The 25,341-nt window shown below is 37.4% G+C and overlaps 2 protein-coding genes across 2 annotated transcripts; both read left to right on the forward strand.

Moving 5' to 3' along the window:
- The first annotated feature begins 1,484 nt into the window (after positions 1–1,484).
- On the forward strand, positions 1,485–10,159 carry LOC143460479 (uncharacterized). The gene is made up of 12 exons (XM_076957981.1): positions 1,485–1,590; positions 3,840–3,924; positions 4,205–4,284; positions 4,845–4,936; positions 5,013–5,192; positions 5,287–5,352; positions 6,492–6,649; positions 6,774–6,907; positions 7,027–7,095; positions 7,413–7,679; positions 7,856–8,101; positions 9,270–10,159. The coding sequence occupies exons 1-12, from the start codon at positions 1,576–1,578 to the stop codon at positions 9,372–9,374; spliced, it is 1,497 nt and encodes a 498-aa protein (XP_076814096.1). The 5' UTR covers positions 1,485–1,575; the 3' UTR covers positions 9,375–10,159.
- Positions 10,160–13,758: 3,599 nt separating this feature from the next.
- LOC143459395 (dual specificity protein phosphatase 6-like) lies at positions 13,759–20,321 on the forward strand. The gene is made up of 3 exons (XM_076956536.1): positions 13,759–14,268; positions 15,805–16,536; positions 19,315–20,321. Exons 1-3 carry the CDS (start codon positions 13,893–13,895, stop codon positions 19,704–19,706), a joined length of 1,500 nt encoding a protein of 499 aa, XP_076812651.1. The 5' UTR covers positions 13,759–13,892; the 3' UTR covers positions 19,707–20,321.
- The last annotated feature ends 5,020 nt before the right edge of the window (positions 20,322–25,341 follow it).

The raw sequence follows: 25,341 nt of genomic DNA on the forward strand, positions 1-25,341 counted from the left end.
TGACACAGGAATGATAACTGTATAATCTGATTATATTTGAAGCTTCTTTGAACGAATACATCAAGATAGAACATTGTAACAGCAACAGCATAAAGACATGTTGCGGCGTTGAACGTAAAAACCAAAAGGACTGAATGAATCAAAATGCACGCACAAGGGAACAATCGATTACGTCACGCAGTGTTATGCTTCACTGATTCCATAGATGAGAATTCTATGTCGTACACAATTTTATATTACATTAAGTGATATATTTATCACATACTCATATCAGTTGTTTTTAGTATTCTATAACGATAGACGTTATTTGTTGTTATTCTCGTCCCCGGGGTACCTCTAAATGCTTTGGGATCCCTGGTTTTTCTAGGTTCATTGGTTTTCCTAGGCTCATCGGCCATTTATCTGGATTCAAGTATAACTTATTTAGTTTACATACAATTTCAAGCATATTACTATAGAAGACTACGCAACACTGTTCAATGTAGCCTATGTTTTTGTTTACAGTGATATTTTTACTCCCATAACATTGCATGGTCCTAGGCAAGCCTTAGGTACTACAATTATTTTTTGCTTATCTTTTGTTTGCCTACATTTCTTCCGAAGTATTTTTTTCCTTTGGGCCAAAGAAAGTCAGTTAGTTTAATTCGTTTGCGCTGCATGTGGTGAACCTTACAAAGTGATTGTACCACTGGCGGCGTTTATTTAACAGCAAACAGCGGGTAACGACAGTATGTTTGAATACAAGGCTAAGTCTAAGTTGGTTTGAGATTCGAGATCTGCAGTAGTTCACTTATGTTCTCCAGTAACAGGATCCAGTGCTGAGAGATGATAATATCATATCATTTTCCTATTTAGGCTTTCATATTGCAATTTTTAAGAGAACTAAACTAGGTCTATACCCTCTTTCAGACGGTTTGAAAAGTTCTACAAAAGATAATAGGGGTATATAGGCCTAGTCATGGTTGCCATCGGTCTGGACTCAAAAATAAGGACGATTAGGAAACAAAAGAAGAATACTACCATAAACAGTGCACAGCAGAAGAAGGCAATCAATGTTTCCAAAAAAAATTTTGGTCCAACATGGTATACTAAAGGTGTCAAAATGCTGAAAAGACCAAAATAGGAACCTCTGCCCTGAAAATAAGACATAAATAAGGACGTTTCTTAGAAAGAATGAAAAAGTATTTTCTAAGATACAGACCTTCAAAATAAGGGTAAATCTAGAAATAAGGACGGTATGGCAACCCTGCCTATAGTGTAGATGTGCACGACCAGATGTCGCAACAATTTGAGCAGCTTAGGTCTAGTATGCAAAGGCATCCTGTGGTTGTGCACTTGTATACTAGACCCAGATAATACAGGCTACGCGGTTGCTAGGCTATTTTTTGTATTTTGGCTATAATATTTATGCTAGGCTTAAGTCTAAGTCTGGTGTAGAAAACAAGAAAATGCAGAAGAGTCTTGAAAGTGTTTTGTTAACTTCAGAAACTTACATTGTTTTTCAGTTAATTTTTGGTCGCTTGAAATAGGCTATCACAACTTGATAACGGTTGGTACCAAATATTTATAACAAAGATGGCATCAATACTGGTAAGTTTAAATCCTTAAGCTATTGTTTTGGTTCGTCTAGGTTATTTCTTTTTTTATACTGGTAGCTTAGACTACCAGTTATTCACATTCATGTTTTTATGCCTTGCACATTGTATGCGAGTTATGGGTTATGTGTCTGTAAATTATTGTAAAATCTTCAAATGCTATTAGCATCTTATGATGGCTTTCTACTTCCAGAAAGGTTTTATGTATGTATATAGTAATTATGTAGTAAGTATCATATATATTTTTATATTTTGTTCATTGCACTTTAACAAGTAATTGAATAAGTCTGTGGATTTCTGTTTCATTCAGTTATCACGATAGACAAGATATACGTACAGTTGTACTTTGTACCCAAACTGCAGGGTATGCCCATTTTTAGCAAGATATTGGATGCACCAAACAAGCAAAAATGACAAATACGGTGCGCAAAAATGCTCTGATGCAATAGTAGTGCACAGCTAGGTGCACGATTGCACAGTGATGTAAATAATTTGACAGATTTTATCTTTAAATCCATTGACATTTAAGTGTACAGAAGTTCTTTCCAAATTGTTAAATGCAAAATAACGTACCTTAAGTGCGCCACTGAAGCTTATGAAAAGAAGTATTGAGTCATAGTGGAAAGTGTGGCACCTGCACGCATGAGGTTCATCAACGTAAACGCCAGACTTTATCTTCACGCCGATATTTAATAGAGTCATTTCATTATAATAGGAATAAAAATTTCATCTTTTGGAACCACCCTATTTTTTATATGCTTAAATGATTCTATTCTAGTTTTTAAGATGATAGGTGTAAATTTAACGAAAATCAGATTAGCAGTTTTCGAGTTATGGGCAAAAACTGTTTTGCTCAGTGGGTGGATTCAAATGATGTGAGCAACAAACAGACTGTAATATCTCGAGATCCGCTCATTATATTTGGATAATTTTTTGATCTACCCCCATGTTTTCAGGGGTGGGCCTTCTATTTATCCACACGAAAATGAGCTACAACCTTTTCTTTTTGAGATACAAATTTTTGACTGCTTAACTTTAAACGACAATAAAAAGTCTTGTTATTTAACTTTGTGGTTCCAAAACAACTTCTTTTTAGTATTTGCAGTTTTAATTATTATTTATCACATTTCAAAAGCTGCTTTAAAATAACTTGTTACGGATACGATATCGCTTGCTTTCAATAACTACTTATAACATCTTAGCTACTTGACACCCTCAGTTTCAACTCTTTAATATTACAAGCTACATTCGGTAAAAAATGCATCAGGTGTTGTTTTTTGAAATGAACAAATTGTATAAATTTGACATTGTTGATATTAGAAAAGCATAATTTCGTCCAAAGGATGTAGTTGCAGGAATTTCAAAGACAAGAAGTATCGTTGAAATGTCCATAACACATCTGTCTTCTCTCTGAGGAGAGAAGAAAAAGTGCCAAGGCTTACAAGGATACGTAAAGTTTCCAGTTATTTCTAACTCGAAAACCGCTAATCCGATTTTTGTCAAATTTTCACCATTCATCTTAGAAAATTGAATAGACTCATTTAAAATGGGGTGGTTCCAACCAACGTTCATATTATAATGAATTGATCCAATACATAAACAAAGAAGAACTGTTTGTTTGAATGCCAATTTGTAATTAAATAAACAAAGAATTGAGGCTTCAGTGCACGTCATCACGCAAACATTTATGTCTCTGCACGCACGATTTCTCATTGAAAACTGCTGTACTTTCCAGTCGGGGTATTGAGTGTGTCTATGCCACTCTGCAGTCTGGCTTTATACATATATCACTACTCTACCTGGTATTAATACACATATATATATCATTGGGCTATCGTAATAATACCGTCTTTCGACTTGCATGTCTGAATTTAAATGCAATATATTTTACTATAAATATGGGCAATTCAGAATACCGAATTCGGAGGACACACATTCTAAACTATTCAAATCCAAAATGCCAATTGAAACCGAATAATAAGATTCGGTTTTAAAAGTATGAGAGCGCAATCGAGCAAGTGAAAAACTTTTTGCTTTGATTGTGTTTTTGTTGTAAATAATAAATTGTTCTTGTTTTGCTGTTTGGTAATTTGCTAGAATAAAAAAATTCAGAATAGGATTCGGTAATCTGGTGTCAAACCTGAATTTGGTTTAGGTATTCAGAATAAGTCTAGAATAGTAAATTATTCTGAATTGCCCATCCCTAACTTCAAAGGCATTAACTGGCAAAATGTTATATAACAGGAGGATCCAACCCTTGAACGCCAATTCAAAGGTCACAGAGATACCATTACGAGCTGTGATTTTAATCCAAACATGAAGCAATTAGGTATATAACTTATATATATATATATATATATATAGCTTTAGATTATAACTGTAAACTGATATTAAATCAATTACAGTTTACTTTTTACAAATAAGAAATAAAACAAGATTTGTTGGGAATTTAAGCTTGAAAGTAGACTTTGTGCTAAACTTTTTTTTAAGATGATTTTTATAGGCATCTGTTTTATCATTTTTATATCACTGCAAACTGTTTACGAATACAGTACAATAGATATTAATTTCACTTATTTCAGTTGTAATGGTGACAAATATTTTTATAGCCACCGGCTCAATGGATTCTTGCTTAATGGTGTGGAATTTCAAACCAAATATGCGCTCATATAGATTTGTTGGACACAAGGTGCTGGAAAAAATTGTGCTATGCATTTTTATTTCCTTCTGTGTTACTTTCAACGGCTTTAACTTGTCGTAATCATTTTAGTGTAATTCTATTCATTTGTGATTTTACATGCATATGGTTATGTTACCATTCATTTTTATCTGTCTATGTGGATTTTTCATCAAACATCTGCTCAATGATGTAGTAATTAGAATGTTCAGAACTTAGTAACGCAACATTATCTCGACCAAGCTCAGAAAAAGCATTAACGGCTCGTACACCAGAAAGTATACATGCTTAAACTCAATAGCCCACGGTAAAGTAGTGAGGAATCACCACGATATGTCATATGACAAACTGTCCTCAATTATGTTCAAATAAATGAATATATACACCATCTCATTTAAAACAACACTGGTGAGTTGCTTCATTGCTTTAAAAATTTCTCGTATAAAGAAGAATCACATTATTCCAGATTTCATTACTTCGAAAGTCTCACCATTCGACACAGTGAACTGATAACAAAGTAGTTTGGATTAACAGGATCCCACTGTATATTAAATTTATGTTTTTTTCTTCAGGATGCAGTATTGTCTGTTCAATTTTCACCATCAGGACATTTAGTGGCTTCTGCTTCCAGAGATAAGACAGTGAGACTCTGGATTCCAAGCGTGTAAGTAAACTACTTCATATCTTTGTTATTGTTTATAGAAATTATCTAATTGAAACAAAAAATCTCCACCATACAGCAAAGGAGAATCTACTGTTTTCAAAGCTCACACAGCAACTGTTCGAAGTGTAAATTTCTCAAGTGATGGTGTGAATCTTCTCACAGCGTCTGATGACAAAACAATCAAACTGTGGTCTGTTCATCGGCAAAAATTTCAGTTTTCTCTTACTCAGCATATGAATTGGGTTAGATGTGCAAGGTAAGTACCCATACAACTGTACAGTTTTAATGATCATTGATTACTTGGAATTTTATGTGAATCTGTATTTTATTGACGCTTTTTGGTTTTAAAGGTTTTCTCCTGACAACCGCCTAATTGTTTCTGGAAGCGATGATAAAACTGTAAAGTTATGGGACAGGTAATTCTTAATTTACATCACTTGCTTTGGAAAACTTATTGATTAATTGGTTTGGTTTACTTCTATGACAAGCACGTTTTTATTTATAGAATGAATGCTGTTTATGTAGAACACATTTTTCCGATTGTCCACTTTACATTACCATCTTAAAGATGACCAAAAATTTGTCTGGGCCATTTTTTGGTTATTATGACCAAATTTACTCAAAAAATATAGCGGCAATGCTGGTGGCTAAACCTTAATATAATTTTGAAAATTTTTTGATTGCAATATGCTGATGTGGTTTATGCATTGTAGTACAGTATCACGTAATAGATTCATTCCATTTATAATCAACCAGGCCCTGTAACCACTAGTCATAGATTTTGATGGTTTGGATATATGTTGTAGAGCTTCAAAAAATTTGAAATTAAAAAAAAAATTTTAAACAGCATAAGCCGTTTTCGAGTGATTGCGATTTGAAATTTCCACCACTTGAGGGATATAAAAAGTCCCTAAAACATCTCCTTCTTGTAATAAATTAGGGTTTTTAAATGAAGATCAGAGGTCAAGTTGATGATACCATTACGAAAACAGTAATAATCTCCAAAACAAAATTTTTGAAGTTTTTTGTAGTATAGTTCAGGTATTTTCATATTTTCCAAAAATGGTGAACTTATTTTTTGAGCTTAAAGAGAAAAATGAGTTCATGACCATGGGTGACAATTGAAGGGAAACTGACTTATAAATGGAGAGCTTTGCGGTCTTAGAAAGCTCACACTTTATGACAAACGAATGTTGAAACTCACGCATGACTGCACTTGCTCTACTAATTCGGCTGTCTAATTCACTCGTAAATCGCACTCCCAGATACTTGAACTTCTCTTGCTGTTTCAGTGGTTCTCCGAACACTTGCAGTAAGCACTGATCAGGGATTCTTGTGAGGCACGTTTGGTATACTGCTAAGCGAAGTGTTACCCGTCATTAAACAATTTTAAATATAACAAAATATAACAACTCTCTCTTGCGTGCATTGTGCTTCCTTATAAGACTCTTGAAAGTTATTGTAGAAATAGTTCAAATCCAAAGCCGTGCTTATCTTTCCAATTTCTTGCATGTTTGGTATTTCGTTTGAAAAATCTTAACGTTTTCATTTGTAGAAATAGCAAGGAATGTGTACATACCTTCTTCCAGCACGGCGGGTTTATAAATCATGCAGAGTTCCATCCAAGTGGGACATGTATTGCTGCTGCTGGCACTGATGCCACTGTAAAAATTTGGGACATAAGAACTAACAAGCTACTTCAGCATTATCAAGGTCAATGTTTAGCATTCTCAGCAAATAATCCAATTAAAGCAGTTGTAGAATAGCTGTTGGTTTTCAAGGCTCCTAAACTAGAGAAATGTGTGTAAAGGAAAGTTTACATCTAAATTGTTTGTAGTCCACAACGGTCCTGTTAATCAGCTTACCTTTCACCCCACTGGCAACTACTTGATCACTGCTTCCAATGATTGCACGTTAAAGATCTTGGATCTGCTTGAAGGACGTCTTTTCTTCACATTACATGGGCATCAGGCACGTTAATGAGATTGTGAACAGTGGTTGAGACATGCATACTGTGCGCAGTTATTGAAAGTCTTACTCATGTCTAAGTCTTCGCTATATTGCGCGACTGACATTGATTATTTTTATAGGAACCAGTCACTGCAACAAATTTCTCAAGGAATGGTGAATTCTTTGCATCAGGTGGCGCTGATGAGCAGGTAAGAAATGACTGTTCACTCCACAAATACAGAAAAAATAAAGTGTTTAAATAGTTGTTCGGCTGTTAATAATCTCATTTTGCTCGGCATGCTTCAAGTTTCTACCTATGGTAACTCGGATTATATAGCTTGGGAGTCGTATTAAAATATGTTTCTACAATAACTCTATTTTGACGTCAAGTGAAAATCGTAAAACGTGATACACGTTTGTCTCCGTTATTACTATAAACAGAATCAATAATAAGATAAACAACAACAAAATAATAGTATAATAACCGAAGTCAATAGGTCTAACTGTTCAATATCTACTTCCTAAGGTTATCGTTTGGAAAACCAATTTTGATCAAGTTGATGTCACCGAGCGCTTGACGGCCCAATCGCACCAACAAAACTTCCCGCAAAAATCAGTTGAAGAAGTGATTCCAGAACCGGCCCCAAAACCTATTTTGACAAACGGGTACGGCCGCACGGTGACCCCTACTACACGGAGAAAAGTTGACATGAGGAGTGAGCCCCGTAACGTACCTGGTTCTGCGCCTACCGACTTAGTTGACGTTGGTCCTGCCTTATTCTCTGAACCAACTGTAAGTTCAAGATTAGAATGCATGGCCAATTAAATAGCGTTAGTTAAAAAATTTTCAATCTTTTATATTATCGATATAGTTGTTTCTTGGCATATTCCTATTCTGCAAAACGTGCGCCGGGTTAATTTCAAATTTAAAAGGAAGGCATCCAATACAGCCTCCACTTTCGTTTTCAGAATCGATTAGAAGGCCCGCGATTAACCCCAGCTGACCAAGCCTCTCGGGCACGCCGCCAATTGGCAGACCGGTCTCAGCACCTAACCCCGACCAGGGACGCTCCCAACAGCCAGAACGTGACCGCAGACCCAGATATGTCCAGGTTTGCCACCAGCATAACTGCGCCGCTAGAAGAACGCAGCATCCCACCAAAACTCGCTCAGACTCTTGAACAAATTGTTGGTCAACTGGATATGCTAACACAGGTGAGTTAACGGCTTAAATTGTTGAACTTGATGATTGGGGTTTATCAGGTTGAATGGAATGGGTAACAAGTAAGTACATTGCCGTGCTACAGGTTTTCTTGGATCGAAATGTTTTTTATATGTTTTGCACAAAACGTTTTTGGTGGTCGCTTATCCAACAAAATGACTGGACGGAAATTTAAGATCTTAACCTTGATGTAAATAAACTTTCTGTCTATTTTTGTGTTGGTCTTGGCTCTTTTATATAAAGGTATAATGGTGTATATGTCACAGTATATGTGTAGAACGTGTACCCCTTCTGAGCCAGTTGTAAAAATAATTACAGCTGGTTTTCAACGGACATGGGCGATCGTCGTCCGACGCTTTCACGCATTTCGTTATTTTCTTTAGATACAATTAAGGAAAATTAATATTTTAATGAAATAGGATTAGGCTTTAATAAGCTGCGGAAGAACGTTAGTAAATAGCATGCATGCTTAATTTACTTAAACTCGTGCTGACATTTAGCATTTCTTTCTTATATGCCAAAAACGTCTTCAAACTGGCGCAGACCGCTTTTAACCGGAATTAGTTGAAGCACGATTCATGCAACAAAGCAACGCATGCTTGTATTTAAAATGCTCATTGCAGAGTAGAAATTTGTCTTTTCCGGTCATAGCGGTTATTGTGACTGATAAACTGCGCACGTTCTTGGGTAGTTCTTGCTATCACCAACAGAAAATTTGCCTTAAATGCAAATAATTTAAATATAATTTTTTAGTTTTAAGTTTTAAGCATTGTGTGTATGGTAGTAAGATCATGTGGAAACGAACAAAACGTGACAAAATCATAACTATGCACATACACTCGACAATAAGGAGTTTATTTTTTATTTAAGGAATTTCGAAATTCTTGTTGGTGTGTTTTGTCGCTGAATGTGTTGACACATTTTACCTTACTTTCTACCCTGACATTCTACCTTTAGTGCTGTACTTTACCAAGTATTTTTTCTGTATGTGGGCTATGTGGTATTTAAAACAATTCATACTGAATTAAATTCTTGTAACACGGTTCAATGCCAGTTAAATTTCTGCTCACGCTGTATCAAAAAGAAATCTTTTTGTCTGTCGTCTCTATTGACGTCATTTATCAACTGAGGAAACATTTAAAGTAAACTTTTATTTGTCAGACCATGTCCATTCTGGAACAGCGCGTCAGCATGACCGAGGATAAGCTGAAGGAGTGTTTGGGGAACCAACAGAGAATACCTCCTCAAGACAGGTCGACTGATTAAATCCTTTTGCGATGAACAATACTGCATTGAGTGCTGGTGTGCTGCTGATTTTTTCCATCAAAGCATCTGCCCGATACGTGATATGTCGGGTTTGTTTTGCAACTTGGACTTCTGTCAAATGACGTGAAACTCAGCGTTGTACCATACGGTATTAGACACTCTTCTCTATGGTGATACGTTCACTTTTTTGTGCTCGGATGTCGTTGCTCAGGCTAGCCTTTGTATTCCTCTGGCTGGCCTTAGCATTTAAGTTTCGCTCGCCGTTTTCCACTTGGTGGTTTCGGCAAAATATTGTCTAAATTAGACAACCCAAAACTTTCTCTCCAAAGCGTTTGTGTTGGTTGAAAACATAAGCTATATGTCATTATTTCCTTGTTAAGTTATCGAATACAATTTACCAAAAAGTGACAAAGTTGGATACATGAAAAATGACTTACAATTTGGTGACTTTTTAGACAATACTTTTCTAATAAGTTAAATGATTTCCTTAAACGTTGCTGTGTGGTGCTTTTTAATCTTCAATGTGCATTTTTCGCTATGCTGGCTTTGACACTGGAACTACATTAACTTCGCTGCTATTTGTAATATATTTCTGTTTAGTACTTAATTTTAACTTTTTATAGTACGTTGTCTCCGGTGTTTCATATTTCGCTTTGTCCAAACTATAACGTTTAGTGTGCACTCGATTTGTTTTATATTGTTCATATCATAAGTCAATGTCAGTAGCTCGATTTTATATCTGTAGAAAGTTGATAATAAAACAGATATTTTTGTAACTTAGAAAAGGATCAGTGTGCCCGTTTTGTTCAATACTTTGACCAACAAAAAAGCGTATGTTTTAGCTTTCTTTTATTACTTCTTATGGTAATTGTTTATTTTATATCCAGCAGATTTGTTAAACCGGGGTGTCACGAAAATCGCTTTTCCTTGAAACTAGACCCACCTTCTTGAATCACCTAAATATTTGGGATTTCAAAATCGTGTCGAATTAAACACGCAGGTACAAGTTATACGCTCAGTAAAGAGATCGGATGATATTACGCGAGCTATAATGTTTACTTTTTCTATAAGCGATTGTATGAATTCGTTCTGGAATGTTCGCTTGCATAAGTTTTGTTAACGTCCGGTTATGGACAAACGTGCGTTGTCACATTTCTGTAAAGCGCTATAAAGAATGCCATCAATTTTTTTTTAACTGGCGCCATCACCTTATCAAACGTTTTGTACCCTGCACAAATAAGCTGACTTGTTTTCTCCAGCAATACGTGACATACGGCCATAAATTTAATACACTGTTACCACATTGTAACTTTATTTCAAGATAACGCATAATAGTGCATGTTGCGTATACAGTGGAAGCCTTTTTTGCTTAACCGACTAAAATTAGAGTGCAGTAATGCGCCAGCCATCGCCATCAAATCTCGTTTATTGCGTTTCTCCCGCGGCTGCTATCTGTCTGACCTAACAACTAGCCATGTGTGTTATTACCTAAAATAGATTGTTACGCCCACCGGCTTGTACAATGCAGTCGCGATCCTACATTGTGACGACACCGGCCAACCTACGCTGTAAGACAATCGGCGAATAAAATAGTTTCTGACGCAGACCTCGGTTCCGGATTTGTGAATGACGAGATTTTTGCAGCGAGCCACGCCTGTTACAAGTTCACCAGAGTGCAAAGTTGTGATTCGTGCAGCATAATGTTACCACATGTGTTGCAAGGTTGTAAGTTGCTAGTCTGCCTTATTAATAAACAAGCCATACCTTGTGTGATGCAGAGGGACGGTTTTAGTTGTATTGTTTGTTTGCTTTGTTTATTTTTTGCTGTTAACTGTGCGTAGCCTAAGTTACGATGCTAATCGTTACAGTAAAATAAATTATAAATCAAACATCTCTGATTATAGAATTGAGAATCGTACGATTTGATGATTGGTTTTCAATGTTATGGACCAACGTTATACGCCTATAATTTTTTTGTTTAAACCATAACTAGTACATTTAAGCTGTACACAAACGAATTTCAAATGGAGTTTGAAACAATAACAAAGCTTATAGTTATCCCCAACGTACAACACAAACTTACAGCAATGAGATAAAGTTGTGGTTCAAAAGTTCATGTTGTTTGATATTTTAAGGTTTTGCGACAGCATCCTTGTCCTTACATTGAACCCAAAATTTTAAGGACGCCACTAACAACGTGGCAACTCATGCATACATATATGGTTTAAAGATTGCAAATGGTTTCTAGTGTTTGTTGCACTTCAACCTTTTTTGCCTTCCTGAGGCATTTAATAGATTAAAGTTTTAAAGCCGACATACACCTAGAAAAGTATTGTGATTAGTTCAGAAAGTTTCTGACGTTTAAGGAAGCATTGGAGAAAATTGCTGTAAATAATTTCGGGAACGTTTTTTATGAAACCTTGCTGTGCCGCTGTGCTGCTTGCCGCATGTTTTTACACGCTGTCTCCAAACTCCGTATTGTTCCATGTATTGTTTCTATATATCGTCCCATAGCGCAGTTGGATCCTATAGAAAGAGTTTTCACATGCAGGGAAATCGATAACCAAACGTTTCATACGCGTGATATGACGTTTTCACGAAACAGGAGGTATTTCGTTGATTTTACATTTCACGCATTTCTGTATGTAAATGTAAGGTTTAGAAAGCACACGAAAACAAAAGTTTATTGTCATTTCACGCCATGTTTTGACCAAACAATTATGAAAAATTGAGTTGTTGCTGCACATTCACTTTTGAAACATAGACAGCTTTTAATGATCTTTGGCCAATACTAATATAATTTATATCGTAATGAAACTGATAGATTGTGAGCGAAGTGCATGTTTTGCAAAAAGAAACCTTAACGGTTATGATGTGTAATTATAAGGGATGTCTGATACCTTCGAGTTAAAATTTGGGACAAGGCGTAAAGAACAAGCCAAGAAACGCCAATTTCACCACAAAATTAGGTTATGGCTAAGGCGAGACAAGTGTCTATGATTCATTGTATATCTTGTCGCTATATACCACTCATCTGTTGATCTTATTCTAAATTTAGCCAACTTGAAGCTATTGTCATCCTGAAGATTTTGTCCGGTATTTTTCATATTATACTGTAATTCGCTTATTTTGTAAGTATAACTAATGTCTGGAGTCTAGACCCATAGCTGCCCACGCAATTTGTGTATGGACGATTCGATAATTACAAATAACCACTAAGTGATGATAAAGAGCAAAAAAAGAAGCATTCCCACTGTAGCTAAATTGGCTTTTGGTATGGTTCTTCTTCAACAAGAAAGCTTCTTTACTTTAGTTTGAGAAGTCCCTTACTTCAAAATCATTTCCTGAATCATAGCAGTATCAGGTAATACATGCATTGGTTCTGACTAAAATTAACTAAAACATTCTAGTGGTACAGTCGATTTGCCATTGCAGTACTTCTAGGAGCTTTTTATTTCTTACGCTTGGTCACAGTAAATATGATAAAAATATTTTAGAGTTTCTTGACGTATCAAGCTACGAGCTAGTTTTAACTTTATTTGTTTTAAACAAAAATACACCGTAATATAACGAATTCGATCGTTAAGTATAATTAAATTGTATCAATAAAATATAAAAGTGTATGTATATATGAACATGTGCGTACGTCAGCAAGGCAATATGAAAGAGAAAATTTAGAAAACGGGAAGGGTCATAGGAAATGCTTGCGGTCGTTGTTACTTCTACTACCAATAAAGTTTTAGTTACAAGTCTGTGTATACAGAGGAGTTGTATACAACTTCTACTAGCAAACCTACTCCGCAAACATAACTAGTTTGGGTTGTTGAGCGATCAAATAGTTAGAGGCCTATCAGCCTGCGTCCAAACGCTAATAAATGCTGCGTTCCGCAAATACTGAGATACTAGGGTAGGGCAGTGTGTGTTGACAACTTTTTTCAGTGGTTCGATCTGCAAAAGCAACGAACTTACAAGATACTTCCGGAACCCCTCCGTGAGTAGTTAAGTAGTTTTCCTTTGAGGACATTCGCGAAAACCAACCACTCTTATCTCTACGTTTCTGCACTCTTTGGTTTATTTCCATTGCCGCTGGGCAAGCTTGTCATTGTTTGAGCCTTTTTTCTCTTCCTGACGTGAAGCCGCGCAAAACAAATAAAAGAAACAAAAGACGTGTTTCTTTTATTTTATCTGTCTAGAGCGCTTATTCAGTGCGCTGCGAAGAGCGAGCAAACAAAACCGTGCGCGAACCGCCGTTTCATTCAGAAATGTGATTGCTTTGGTCGAGGTGGTTGGTTGTGAAAGGACATTAAAACTGTGTTTTTTAGTTGGAAGATAAGTCGGTTGAACAATGAAATATGGCAGGTTAACGTTACACAATGTATTTTATCACTGATTTTTGTATTTTAGATATCTGTTGCAATATAAGTGCAAATAATTAACGCAAAGTTGCTACGCTTTTGTCGACTTTCAAGAAAAACTTCTGTTAAACCTAACTCTTGACAAGTATTTACTGCTGTAACGATGAAAATTTCCATGGACTCGATCAACTACATTAGCATTGATGACCTACGCGACAACCTTTACCGCGAAGAAGATGTCCTACTCTTAGACTGCCGTTCAAACGACGAATACAGGAATGGACATATTGGTGGCTCGCACAATATCGTGCTTCCCCAACTCATGATGAGACGCCTCAAGGCCAACAAGCTTTCGCTGAAAAGCTTGGTGCCACCAAACTTCAGGCAAGAAAAGGAGGCCTTTTTGAAGAAGTGCATGACATACCAAGTGGTCCTGTACGACAGCTTTACCACTGACTTGAACAACAACGATACCTCAATGCTAGGCCTACTTTACAACAGAATGAAGAACGAAAACTGCACTGTAGTGGTGTTAAAAGGTGAGAGCAGATACCAGCATTAAAGGATTACTTAGTGTTGGGTAATTGATAACACTTAACAATAATAATTTCGGTCGCGTTGGCAAGTTTGTGTTAGGAAACGGATGTGACATACCACACGTAGAAGTATCCACGAGCTATTACGCTCATAATATTATAACATGATGTTTTGACGCGATGGCGCACACGCTTTGTTTCTTGGTGCATAGCTGGGTGTTATTTTAATATCTTTCATCGTCCGTTTCTAATCAAAATGGGAAATTAGCAGTCTGCACGTGACATGACTTGCTAGAAATTCGGAATTTTTAAATGCGTCGTCTTTCAATATTGCACAATGATGTCAATTGGCGTAAAAGCGTCAAGAATGTTTCACGTTTTACTCGAAAAAGGTAATCGGAGCGGTAGACAATATTTTACAATCTTGAAAGTGTCATAATAAACCTATCAATGTTAAAAGTAGTTTTGTCAACTTCGGTTTCAGCGCGGCGTAAAGTATTTTATCGTTTTGTGCCTGAAGCTCAGCGTTGTAAGAGCCCTTTCCCTGCGTTCCGGTGATTCATCGCCTAACAGCGAGTCATTTTCTCTTTACTTTTGTTCCGGCCATGTTTACATAGATTTACGATCGACGGGTGCTCTGTCAAGCCTTCTCACGCGAGCTCGCTACGGTCCACTACATTTTGTACAAAGATTTTGGCTCCGAAACGGTAATATACACCCCTCGCGGTTTTAAGAAATTTGCTGTACGGTTCGCTGAATTACACGGTTTAATAAACACAGCTTAAAGACCGTGTCCCTTGGCAGTTTAGGGGATAATAAGTGTGAAGCTTGCACACTTATTCAGTGTATTTGGCAATGGTGTATCGCTTTTTCGAACAATGGAAGCCTTTACGTTGGCAAAGGTCAATAATAAAAATCGACTGGCTTTTGGGATAATTAAATTCCCTCATTTCACGCAGGAAATCGGACAGCTGTTCCATCCTGCTCTGATAATAATTGACTGCGCTTTGGTTTTCCATTTCGTTCACACCGGAAAATGGGTCTGTGAGTAATCTTAGTGCGATAACCAAGGCATGGTAAACACTTGTCAACGTGGCGCGAATGCCACCTAAAATTAAACGATTGTCTCAGACAAAATTCCAGCCCTGCCAGCAAATGACTGCGGAAAGCAATCGGAATCTGTATAGCGCTTACAGCAAGTTATCTCACTCACTCAGCGAGGAGATTACGGTTAAATTGGTCCCATGTTGTGTTAACGCTGCTCTCTAACGGAGGTTCAAATTTCACCACAAAGACAACTGATATAGATTCGAGGCATATTCGTGCGTTATTCGCGTAGCTGGTAAACAAGCCGTCAGCGATAACGCGGGCGTTGTCATCACCCAGGAAATACGGTTTTCGCAAATTGACCTCAGACTCGTACGCGTAGACATACTGTATAACAGTGACGATAGTTTTTTGTATCGAGCCGTGCAAGTTATTTACCTCTTTGCCCTGTTGTCACTAGAACATATTTTGACGTTTTTTTTTCATGTTTAGGAGGATATTCCAAATTTGAAGCTGTACATCCCGACTTCTGTGTGAAAGTAGGAAGCGCCCTATCAAGTGATGCAGATGATGAAGATGGCGGAAGCGATGAGTCCGCGGCTTCTTCTCCACGAGGAGGCAGATGCTCTCCGGTTTCTCCTCTCAACCTGGCACCTTCTATTCTCGGACTTGGCGCCCTCCGCATCTCATGCGACAACAACAACGAAGAGGAGGAATCGGACAACATAGACTTCCGTCTTCCGCGAAGCCGCCAGAACAACGCTTCTTGTGATAACCATCGTCATCATATTACCTGCGGTCGTCATGGTGATCGATTCAACAGCGAAGGCGAGTCAGATGATCCCAACAGCGCCACCAGCCTTTCTTCCTCCGAGAGCCTTGCTTCCTTGTCTCTTAAACCGGTTCCGGCCCAATGTTCGTGCTGCTCCTGTGGAAAGTCGACCCGTGTTCCTCCGCCAAATATGACCTGCCCATCGCCTTCAGTTTATGGAGGCCCTGTGGGACCTGCTGAGATTTTGCCCAGACTCTTTTTGGGGTGCGCCAAAGATGCTTCAAGCGCCGAAACCCTTGCTCGTTTCAACATAACCTACATCTTGAACGTAACGCCCAACCTCCCAAATGTCTTTGAATCCGACAGCTCTTACAAGTATAAGCAGATCCCAATCACCGATCACTGGAGCCAGAACTTGTCTCAATTCTTTCCGGAGGCCATTTCCTTTATCGGTAAGTGTCATTTTCTTAATAAGTGTTGAAACTAAGTATATATTTCAGTGTAACGACGGGCTCCATCGTTAAGTTGTTTATCAGATTTTGTGAAATTTGTGGTTCGACGGGTTTTACGCTTTTAAACCGACGGGATAATTGCTTGCTGGTGTACAATTATAATCTTTCTTGGCGTCGAATATTCGCAAAACTTCTGTGTCTACGTCACCACATCAAGTCGCACATGTGCGTTGATGATTGTGGCCGAACAATGATCGCGCTTGTGACGACATGATAAGGCAGTCGTTTCGCCTCATTCGATTCGATCAACGTTTTGATTTTAGCTTTTAATTCTCAATTCAAGAGATGGTGAACAATAACACCGCCAAAAGTTTTCCGTGACAACGTCGATAATGAAAAAGGTAATAGAAAAGAACTGAAGTCCGATGAAAGGAAGTGAAAAGCGCCGATTACGTTGTATTTTTTCATAACAACGCCTCGAGATACACTGCTTTCTTTGCCGTAATTAAACTAGTAAAAAGGCCTGACACAAAGACGTTGCGGAACTAGTTTTACGTTACGAAATTTCCGTGCTTGTCTAAGTTCCAGTCACCTCAGCCAAGTAACTCGAGCGTGAATAGTCACTCCCTATTTTCGTGCTTTTTTGCGCGGGACGTGACATAAAATAGCAGTTAACGGTTGTAAGTTTTAAATGACTAAGAAAACTCGGTTTTGTTCCATCATATGACTAATACGCGTCACCGCCGTTGCGCTGGACTGTTTCTGTTTAATTCGGCTTGAGCGCAAGGGAGAATTTCAGCTCTTCAAATATTAACTTAGAAATCGGCCAAAATATGTTATCAACCGATTATGGAGACTTTGATTAAAACACCAACTACGGGCGTTGTTGATCAAAATTCAGTAATAATACACCGCGAAGATCGTCATTATTAATATGTATAACTCGAACATAATATTTCTTCCGATAATTAAAATAGTTTTCAAATAGTCGCAGTTGTCGACACCGTCATTTATGTACTTGAATTGATCGCTGGGGAATTTCATACGCTACTTCGATAATAACTTTGGTTCTTAATCCGGTTCACTTGGCGAAACCACGTGGCGATTTTGATTGAATCTGTCGATTTACCTTCTCTGTTTTGTGTCGTGTCTAACCGTTCCTGACGCGGATTTGAAGCCAAGCTATGCTAGTTGTTAACAGTGTCTGTATTAAAACAGAGTTTGATTATGGTTTTTAGCCCTAAATCGTTTAAACGGTGGAAAAACAATAGACTCCTTGTTCGATTTTGCTGTGGTAGCCTCTTTGAGTGACGGGGACCAATTTGGCGCACAGATTAAGTTATGCGTAAATCTAGGTTGTTGTTTATACGCTTCGAGGCTCGTGACATTAATTCCTTCTTAATAACTTTCAAGCCCTGTGGGCCGTATTGCGTCAGTAAGATTTGGTTCGTTTTCAATATGTGTCCATTTAGAGACTGAACTATTACGTTCTGTCTTGCCTCCCAAAGGATTATAAGGCCACGAACTACGCGGGATGCATTCACTCAAACGAACATCAACTTCCGTGCTATTTTAGATCTTAGTATTGCGTCATATCACTTTCATTGCATTACGCCGTTGCAACTGGTCAATCCCTAATTACATAAGCCTTTTTACCAAACCTTCACGCCTAGAAATTTCTAGAAGAGCTATTATGAGAATTTTAAAAACTGTGCCCTAAAAATAGCCCGTTTGTGTTTTCGGCTCCTTAGACTACTGCCCTTTGAATGCTTTGTTAAAATTTCTTTCTTTTTTTTTTCAGTTGTTGTCAAACATGCAGTGCACGCTTTCAACAGCTATTTAATGGTAGATTTTGCTAGAATCTAGGCAGATGTGTAGTTTTTTCAAGTGCAAACAATAGGCTGATATGTTTGGGCTAGAAACGGCAGCCATTGATTTTTAGTTTGAAATCGAAGCGTTGTCAATTAGTTTCTCACGACTATTGTTCCTAAGTTTCTCCGGATTGGTGAAACTAACAACAAACAAAGCTCACGCAACCTTTTTTGCTAAAACGCCGCCATTCAGACTGGCTCGAAATGGAGCTGTTTCCCGAACTGCCAAATATGAGCATTGTACGATGTCATACGCCGAAGATTAGGAAACATTGCTCAGTTATGCATTTGTGTTATCGCTCTTGACAAAAAAGTTAAAAAGGCCAGATGCATTTCGAAGAAGGGCGTGCTAAAATTGGAACATATTTGCATTATCACGACTTCCAAGCGTTTTTGAACAATGCAAAGAGCCCATACATGAAATATCGTCATGCGCATAGCTAGGCGGAAGTTCATGGCAATAGATGCTTATCGTCTTTTGTGCCCCCGGTAATTTATAGTTTTAACAACATAAAATACGCGTATAGCAAAGACAGCTTTACAGCCTGACATCGCGTGAGACTGAACTCAAATGCTCGTCGCTCGCAGCTATTTTTTGCTCAACTTGAATGATCGGTTCTTTTTTGAAACGCAAGTGCTGTGACAGTATATGCACGAGACTTATAAACAAGTTTTGTCTAATAACGGTGCGTTACGCGATCCAGACCGGTGTTTATTTCCGTTGGGAATTAGACTACGTCAGTGTCTCGCTTTACTTACAAAGAAAACAATTTTGGCTTAAATGAAGTGTTTTTCGTCCGATGGAGCCTGATGCAGTGCACTAAATAAGCAGTTTTTATTTTTTCAACCACATTTAAAATTTCTTGATCTGTTCTATGTTATTTACGTGGACCTTTTGTTTTCACAGACGAAGCAAGGTCGAAAAACTGCGGGGTTCTTGTCCATTGCTTAGCTGGCATTAGTCGATCAGTGACTGTTACCGTCGCCTACTTGATGCAAAAACTTAAATGGTCGTTAAACGACGCTTACGACTTCGTTAAACAACGAAAGAACAACGTTTCACCCAACTTCAACTTCATGGGACAGCTGCTTGACTTCGAAAAGACCCTCGGGCTCGGCGATTACTCTTCGCCGGACGACGGGACCGTTTCATCGGCCAACAGCTCATCGTCACCATCTCCGCCTACTTTGTTTTTTACTTCTCCGCCGCCTCCAACTCCCACCCTGACTCTTCCGATCAGGAAGAAGAGTGCTAAAAAGGAGCGAACCGCTTTTATTCTGCCTACTCCAGTTGCGTAATCAGGAACTGTACGAAGGTCTTAAGGGCCAAGATTCCAAACGCCTGACAAGCGACGTAGATAAAGTGGTCGTATTGGGTGACAAGTTTAGAAGTAACCCCTTCGGCTTGTTATTAGGGAAAAGAGAACTGCGTTCCTAATTCAAAGGGGCTGTCAAATTTAGCTTATACACGAACTTTGTTGCTGATCCGAGCTGTAGTGCATTCAACGGCAACCTGGTGATACTTCCACGTGTAATGGAATTGAACACGCACTAATGTTCCACATTTAAGCTGAAATAACTTTTCCAAGGCCTTGTGCTCTGGTATGTGTATACCATCTAGTTAGTTATTAATTGTTTTACAACGAGCGACTTTTCGTAATATATTGTAGACGAACAAATTGTCGCAGATACGACATATGGATAGAATGAATTTATACCATAAAATGAATTTCACGTTTTGTTGACTTTTCGACTCTACAAAGTTATTTTTGTTGTGTTTCACGAGTCGAGTGCTGAAGTTTTTGCGCATTTTACTTTAAACGTGTACCGTGCTGACCTTATCAAATGGCTGTGAAATTTTGCGTTGCCTTATCGCTGCAATTCCCTCGAACAATAAATTATTCAATTGAAACACACGTTTTGTGGTATATAGAGACAGGATGTTGTAGAAACAGAAAAGCTTGTAATCGCTTCGTGGTGGAAAGTTTTTAGAAATTTCTTAATCAGATTTCCAATGAAATTTGTGGCCATTCCGCGGACTTTCGAACTCCCAGACTGCTGCGCAAATCAGAGAAAAGCTGTCCTTTAAAAAGCGCTTAAAACTATGTGATATATAATCCGATTAAGTTCATTAATCCTTTCTAAGTTTACGATACAACATGAAGCAAACTGGTAAAGGTGGAACTAAGTTCGCTATGACAGCCAGGTTGGCTACAGTTTTGCCTTCAGGATATGACCGCGCTGTAAATAGGAGATAGAACGGAGACAAACAGCATTATTAATCGCTGCTGGATATCCGTGTATGACAGGGCCATTTGTCATTATTATTTGATCAGATTTAATGAGAAATGGTTACGTGACTTGGTCGCCCACTCGACGTAATGTTCAACAGAATGTTTTTCTTCAAAAAACAACGATAACGGTTTTACGTTTCAAATTACCGATGTTTTGTGATAATTATTATTCTATATATTTGTACAAAAGTGCGGGTCGTTTAATCTGTTACTTTTACGTGAGCTGAACAAAGCCTTTGGTGTGATAGTATATGCGAACATTAAATCATGATCAAGTCTAAATAATAACAGTTAACTGGGACCAACCTATATGTAGCTTATAAACGTTACGCCCAACATTAAAAGCTGCCTTTGTTTTACATGGTCGTAAAACCAATCCAGCCTCGTTAAAAAATAACATGCGATTATACAAACACGCTTATACATTAATGTGGGCTATAAACGACCATTACAAAAACCAATATATTTAGAAAGTCCGTTAGTTTAATTACAAAGAAACCCTTTCATCTTAGGTACACCCCGCATTTCATATTGTATCCTCCCATCGACTTCGTGATAAAATTTTGATGAGTTCATTACACGCAACTCTTTGAAGACGCTATATACAACGTAAACTGTGAGAGCGTATGTTGTTGATGATGGCTTCGCTGTTATGAAACATACTTAAGTAATCTTCAAATTACGTAGTCTTCTAATCTTTACTGATGTATCGACATCCTCCTTGACGCATCGGAACGCAACAGAAAACAACGACAATATGACGCTATTGAACACGTAAATGAAAATAAGTCACTCTTTCGTCATTTTTCTTAAACCTGCTGCCTTGAAAACATCTACGAAAAAGCTGTTTGAATAAAATATACAACCGTTTAGCTGAGTGAATAATGTTTTTGTACAAAATCTAAATTTTTTGTTTTCCAAAAAAGAAAACAGATGATATAATTTCTGGCAGCAAGGCTTTTTCGACACTGGAAATTATAGCAAACAAACCGCATATCTCCCATCAGTTAATTCCTTATGTACTGTATATGAGTTGTTTTATGTCGATAATGTGTGACCGCTTGTAAATCAAGGCATTGCGAGGTTATGTTTAATTAAACTACGAAGTACAGCGGAAAAAGTGTTGACCACGAAACCGAAGCTATGATGTTACTTTTTTTATTTAACTCATAAACCATGCATTGCAAACAACTGAATCAGCAACGGCACTCCAGTGTCGAGAACTACTTCTTATAATGCTAACACCGCGATGTGGTCGAATTAAACGAGTTACAACATGGCAAATCAAATAAAGACCTCCTTTACGTTGAGTTGGAAAACTACAGCCTTGTTCCGCTCTTTAATTTCACCAGGAAAAACGTGACAGAGAGTATTTAGTTTTCCATGTCCTGCTTTAATCAACCACTTTAATTAATTCACAGCTATGCTTTGAGGGCGACTTTCCTCGCCTTAAATGTACACACTGTTGTAGAACGCAAGTATGTAATGCTTGGTTTATTATAAGTGGTATTGCATTAAATACTGGTCTCAACTTGTCGGATATTTCATAAAGAATTAGCAGACATAAAATTTTAGCACCGTCGCCAACTAACGTGCTTTAAGATGAGATACAGTAACAATTTAGCAAATTAACGCTTGTACTTAAGTTCACCCTGTACTTTATAATAGTCATTTTATATAAAACGGTTTATTTCTTCATCATTTTACATTACGTCAATTAATTTGTCCATGTTTTGCCTTGTCATTGCTCTCCTATGGTGAGTAAAAGAGTCTGTTGGTAATTAAATCGTGTGTTAAGTGAATCCTGTTGAATATCCTGATGAATTTTGTTTATTCCAGGATAAATATAACGATGATATATTTTTGTATAATTACAACAACAAAGTGTTTGCCAATTGGTAAAATGACAACATGACATCATTTTTCAAAAATGGCATAATCGCATCGCAAACTGCGGCACACGCCTGGCCTGGCAGGCTTTTGTATTTTTCAAGATTCATAAAGTTTTCAGGAAATTTTAATATTGTTAATCTTTTCCGGTTTAGTTGGAACCAAAAATGTCGGTTGCCCGGCAACCAGGGTTTTTTTTAAGGTTTGGTTTGGGTGACCGCTAAGTAGTTTTAAGAGACCGCAAGTATTTCATTTAAATACCAAAAAATAGCCTGTAGTTGCAAGTCCAAATTTTGGGAAACCGCTGGAGAAATTTGGGGGACCGAAACGGTCCCCCAAAACACCTTAAAAAAAACACTGCCGGCAACCACAAATTTTTCGGAAAATTCGACGTAATCTGTTTTCTTTGTTTATGTCAACGAACTTGGCATGATAGATTTAAAGTAAACGCATCCACTAATATATACAGAACGATTGTATATATGAGCGCATACGCGCGAGATCCGTTCTCATTTCTTTACGAATTATTTTTACAGCTCATGGCATTTAAACAATTTTCTTTAAGTTGGTGTGTCTAAATGAAAAACTAACTGTCAGTTTTAAGCTATATAGCAGAATTTTATTTTATGTAATGAATTCTTGGGCTTGCTTCATACAGTCGTTTCGACTACTTTCTTTCTAAAAAATAAATCACTTTGTCAACTTCGAAAGGAAAAAAACTTGTTAACTTTACATTATAAAACGCGTTTTCAAACTCGAAGAAAGCAATACGAAATATATCTATATCGTTCTTAATTAGACAAAATATCCTTAAGAAATATTATTGAATAGATTGCGAAATATGGTTAGATATTATCAGCTTGTTTAATATTGGTATCCACATTCTTGACATGTGTCATACAACAGTTATACGGGAATTCATACATCCGCTTCCGTCGAAAAACGGTCGAGACATATTTTATACTGATTATAAATATGCTACGAATATACCGTGACCTTGTGTCGCCAGAGGGGCCGTAGGTAATTTTATCTGTCCTTTTTATTCAACATATCATAAACAAATAGCAATGACAGTGGGGTGCCAGTATTGGATTGCCGGTTAATCAGGCATACCATTGCTCTCCTCGCGTGACAAGACCAAATGCTCTTGTTGAAGTTCAAAAGCTGTAGACCTTATCCATTGCAATAACACCACATGTCCGCCGGCTATTTACATAATCGCCTGATGACGAAGCATAAAGAATGATTTGGTGCCACAGCTAAAGTAACTCTAATTGGATAATAGCATTTCACGTGTTTTATTCACGCGCGTGTGTGTGTGTATGTCTGTACGTGTAACCATGAAAATATTCTTCCTCGACCGTTGACAACAAACACTGGAGAAGTGATTAAACGCTCAGTCATCTATGTCCGCCAACGGAGATTTTTGTTTCATAAATTGCTCAACTGATAAAACTTTTCGAAGAAAAGATAAACCTGTATAGTGCACAAGAAAAAGGATTTTATTTAAAAAGAAATTTGCTTTTTTCTGTGGTCGGCTTCTTCATTTTTTGAAACATGTAACGTCGGTTCTTATTCGATTAGACTTCTGAGATCACGCCATAATTTATTCATACCATTTTTGGAGATAGCGAAAAAATTTGTAATGGTTACGTAAATTTGCAGTCATGACGTCTGTTATACCTTCAAGATTATAGCTTATAAAGCGATGGAAATATGCAGGTTGAAAATTTAAAGATGAAATCCTTTTTAATATTTCTTTTTGCGAGAGATTTTTAATCTTTTTGCTGATTAATAGAAGAATTATTCGGGATGTTACGTTAATTTCCTTGGTTTAAGATACAAACAAAAAAGCATATCCATTCTAGGTCATCACCTAGCCACTGACGTCATTGTATTTCCATGACAACATGTTTTTTCCGCCTTTGATTGGCCTACATTTTAAGCAGAAAAGGACTGGAATTATTTTTACGTAACCATAGTCATGTCATAAAAAAACAGCTCAAGGTTCCTCAACGCCTTATTGTGCAAGGAAGTGTTTAGGTTTACTATTTGTACACTTGTAAATTTGTTTTCGTAATCTTGCTATGACCTTACAGCAATTACAATAACCAAAGGTTCTTTCCTACAAAGCTTATCTTCATCAACGCAAAATCTGAACTTTTTTAGCATGTAGCTTTCTTTTTTCTTGGTCGTGAACTTTTGATGGCAATATATTTTATATTACCATGTCAAAGCTGCTGTGATGCCGTGGTGTCGTGATGTTGAGAAGAGATTACAAAAATAGGCGTTAACCCTGAAGTGCTGATGTATAGGGTTTAAAAACAAAATACTATCTCAGAATTTGCAAATCATGAAAAAAATATAAAGCAATCGATTGTGTTGTGAATATTTTCAAATAAGGAATAATACGCACACTTTCACTTTTTGCCCGTGTTTATCGACAAAACGAAAACCCTAGATAAGAATGTTACAAAACGTTCAATCCATAGCTACGGGATAGTAAGAGGTATTATAATGGTGGACAGTCATGAAATAAGTTCCCGTGACAGCCATTATTCTGCTCTTGATACCAAACTTTGATAAGAAACCGAGATCCTCCACTTCTGTAAACATCGGTGAAATTTTCGTTACTTGACGACCTTTCCCCAAGCATTTTATGACGATGATAATTATCGGGGATCAACTTGTGAATCAACCTTTTCAGCAGCTGTTATTCTTCCATGTGGCTTTCAGCAAAAAAATGTTGT

Source organism: Clavelina lepadiformis, chromosome 5 (assembly GCF_947623445.1).
Source record: "Clavelina lepadiformis chromosome 5, kaClaLepa1.1, whole genome shotgun sequence".
Taxonomy (NCBI): domain Eukaryota; kingdom Metazoa; phylum Chordata; class Ascidiacea; order Aplousobranchia; family Clavelinidae; genus Clavelina; species Clavelina lepadiformis.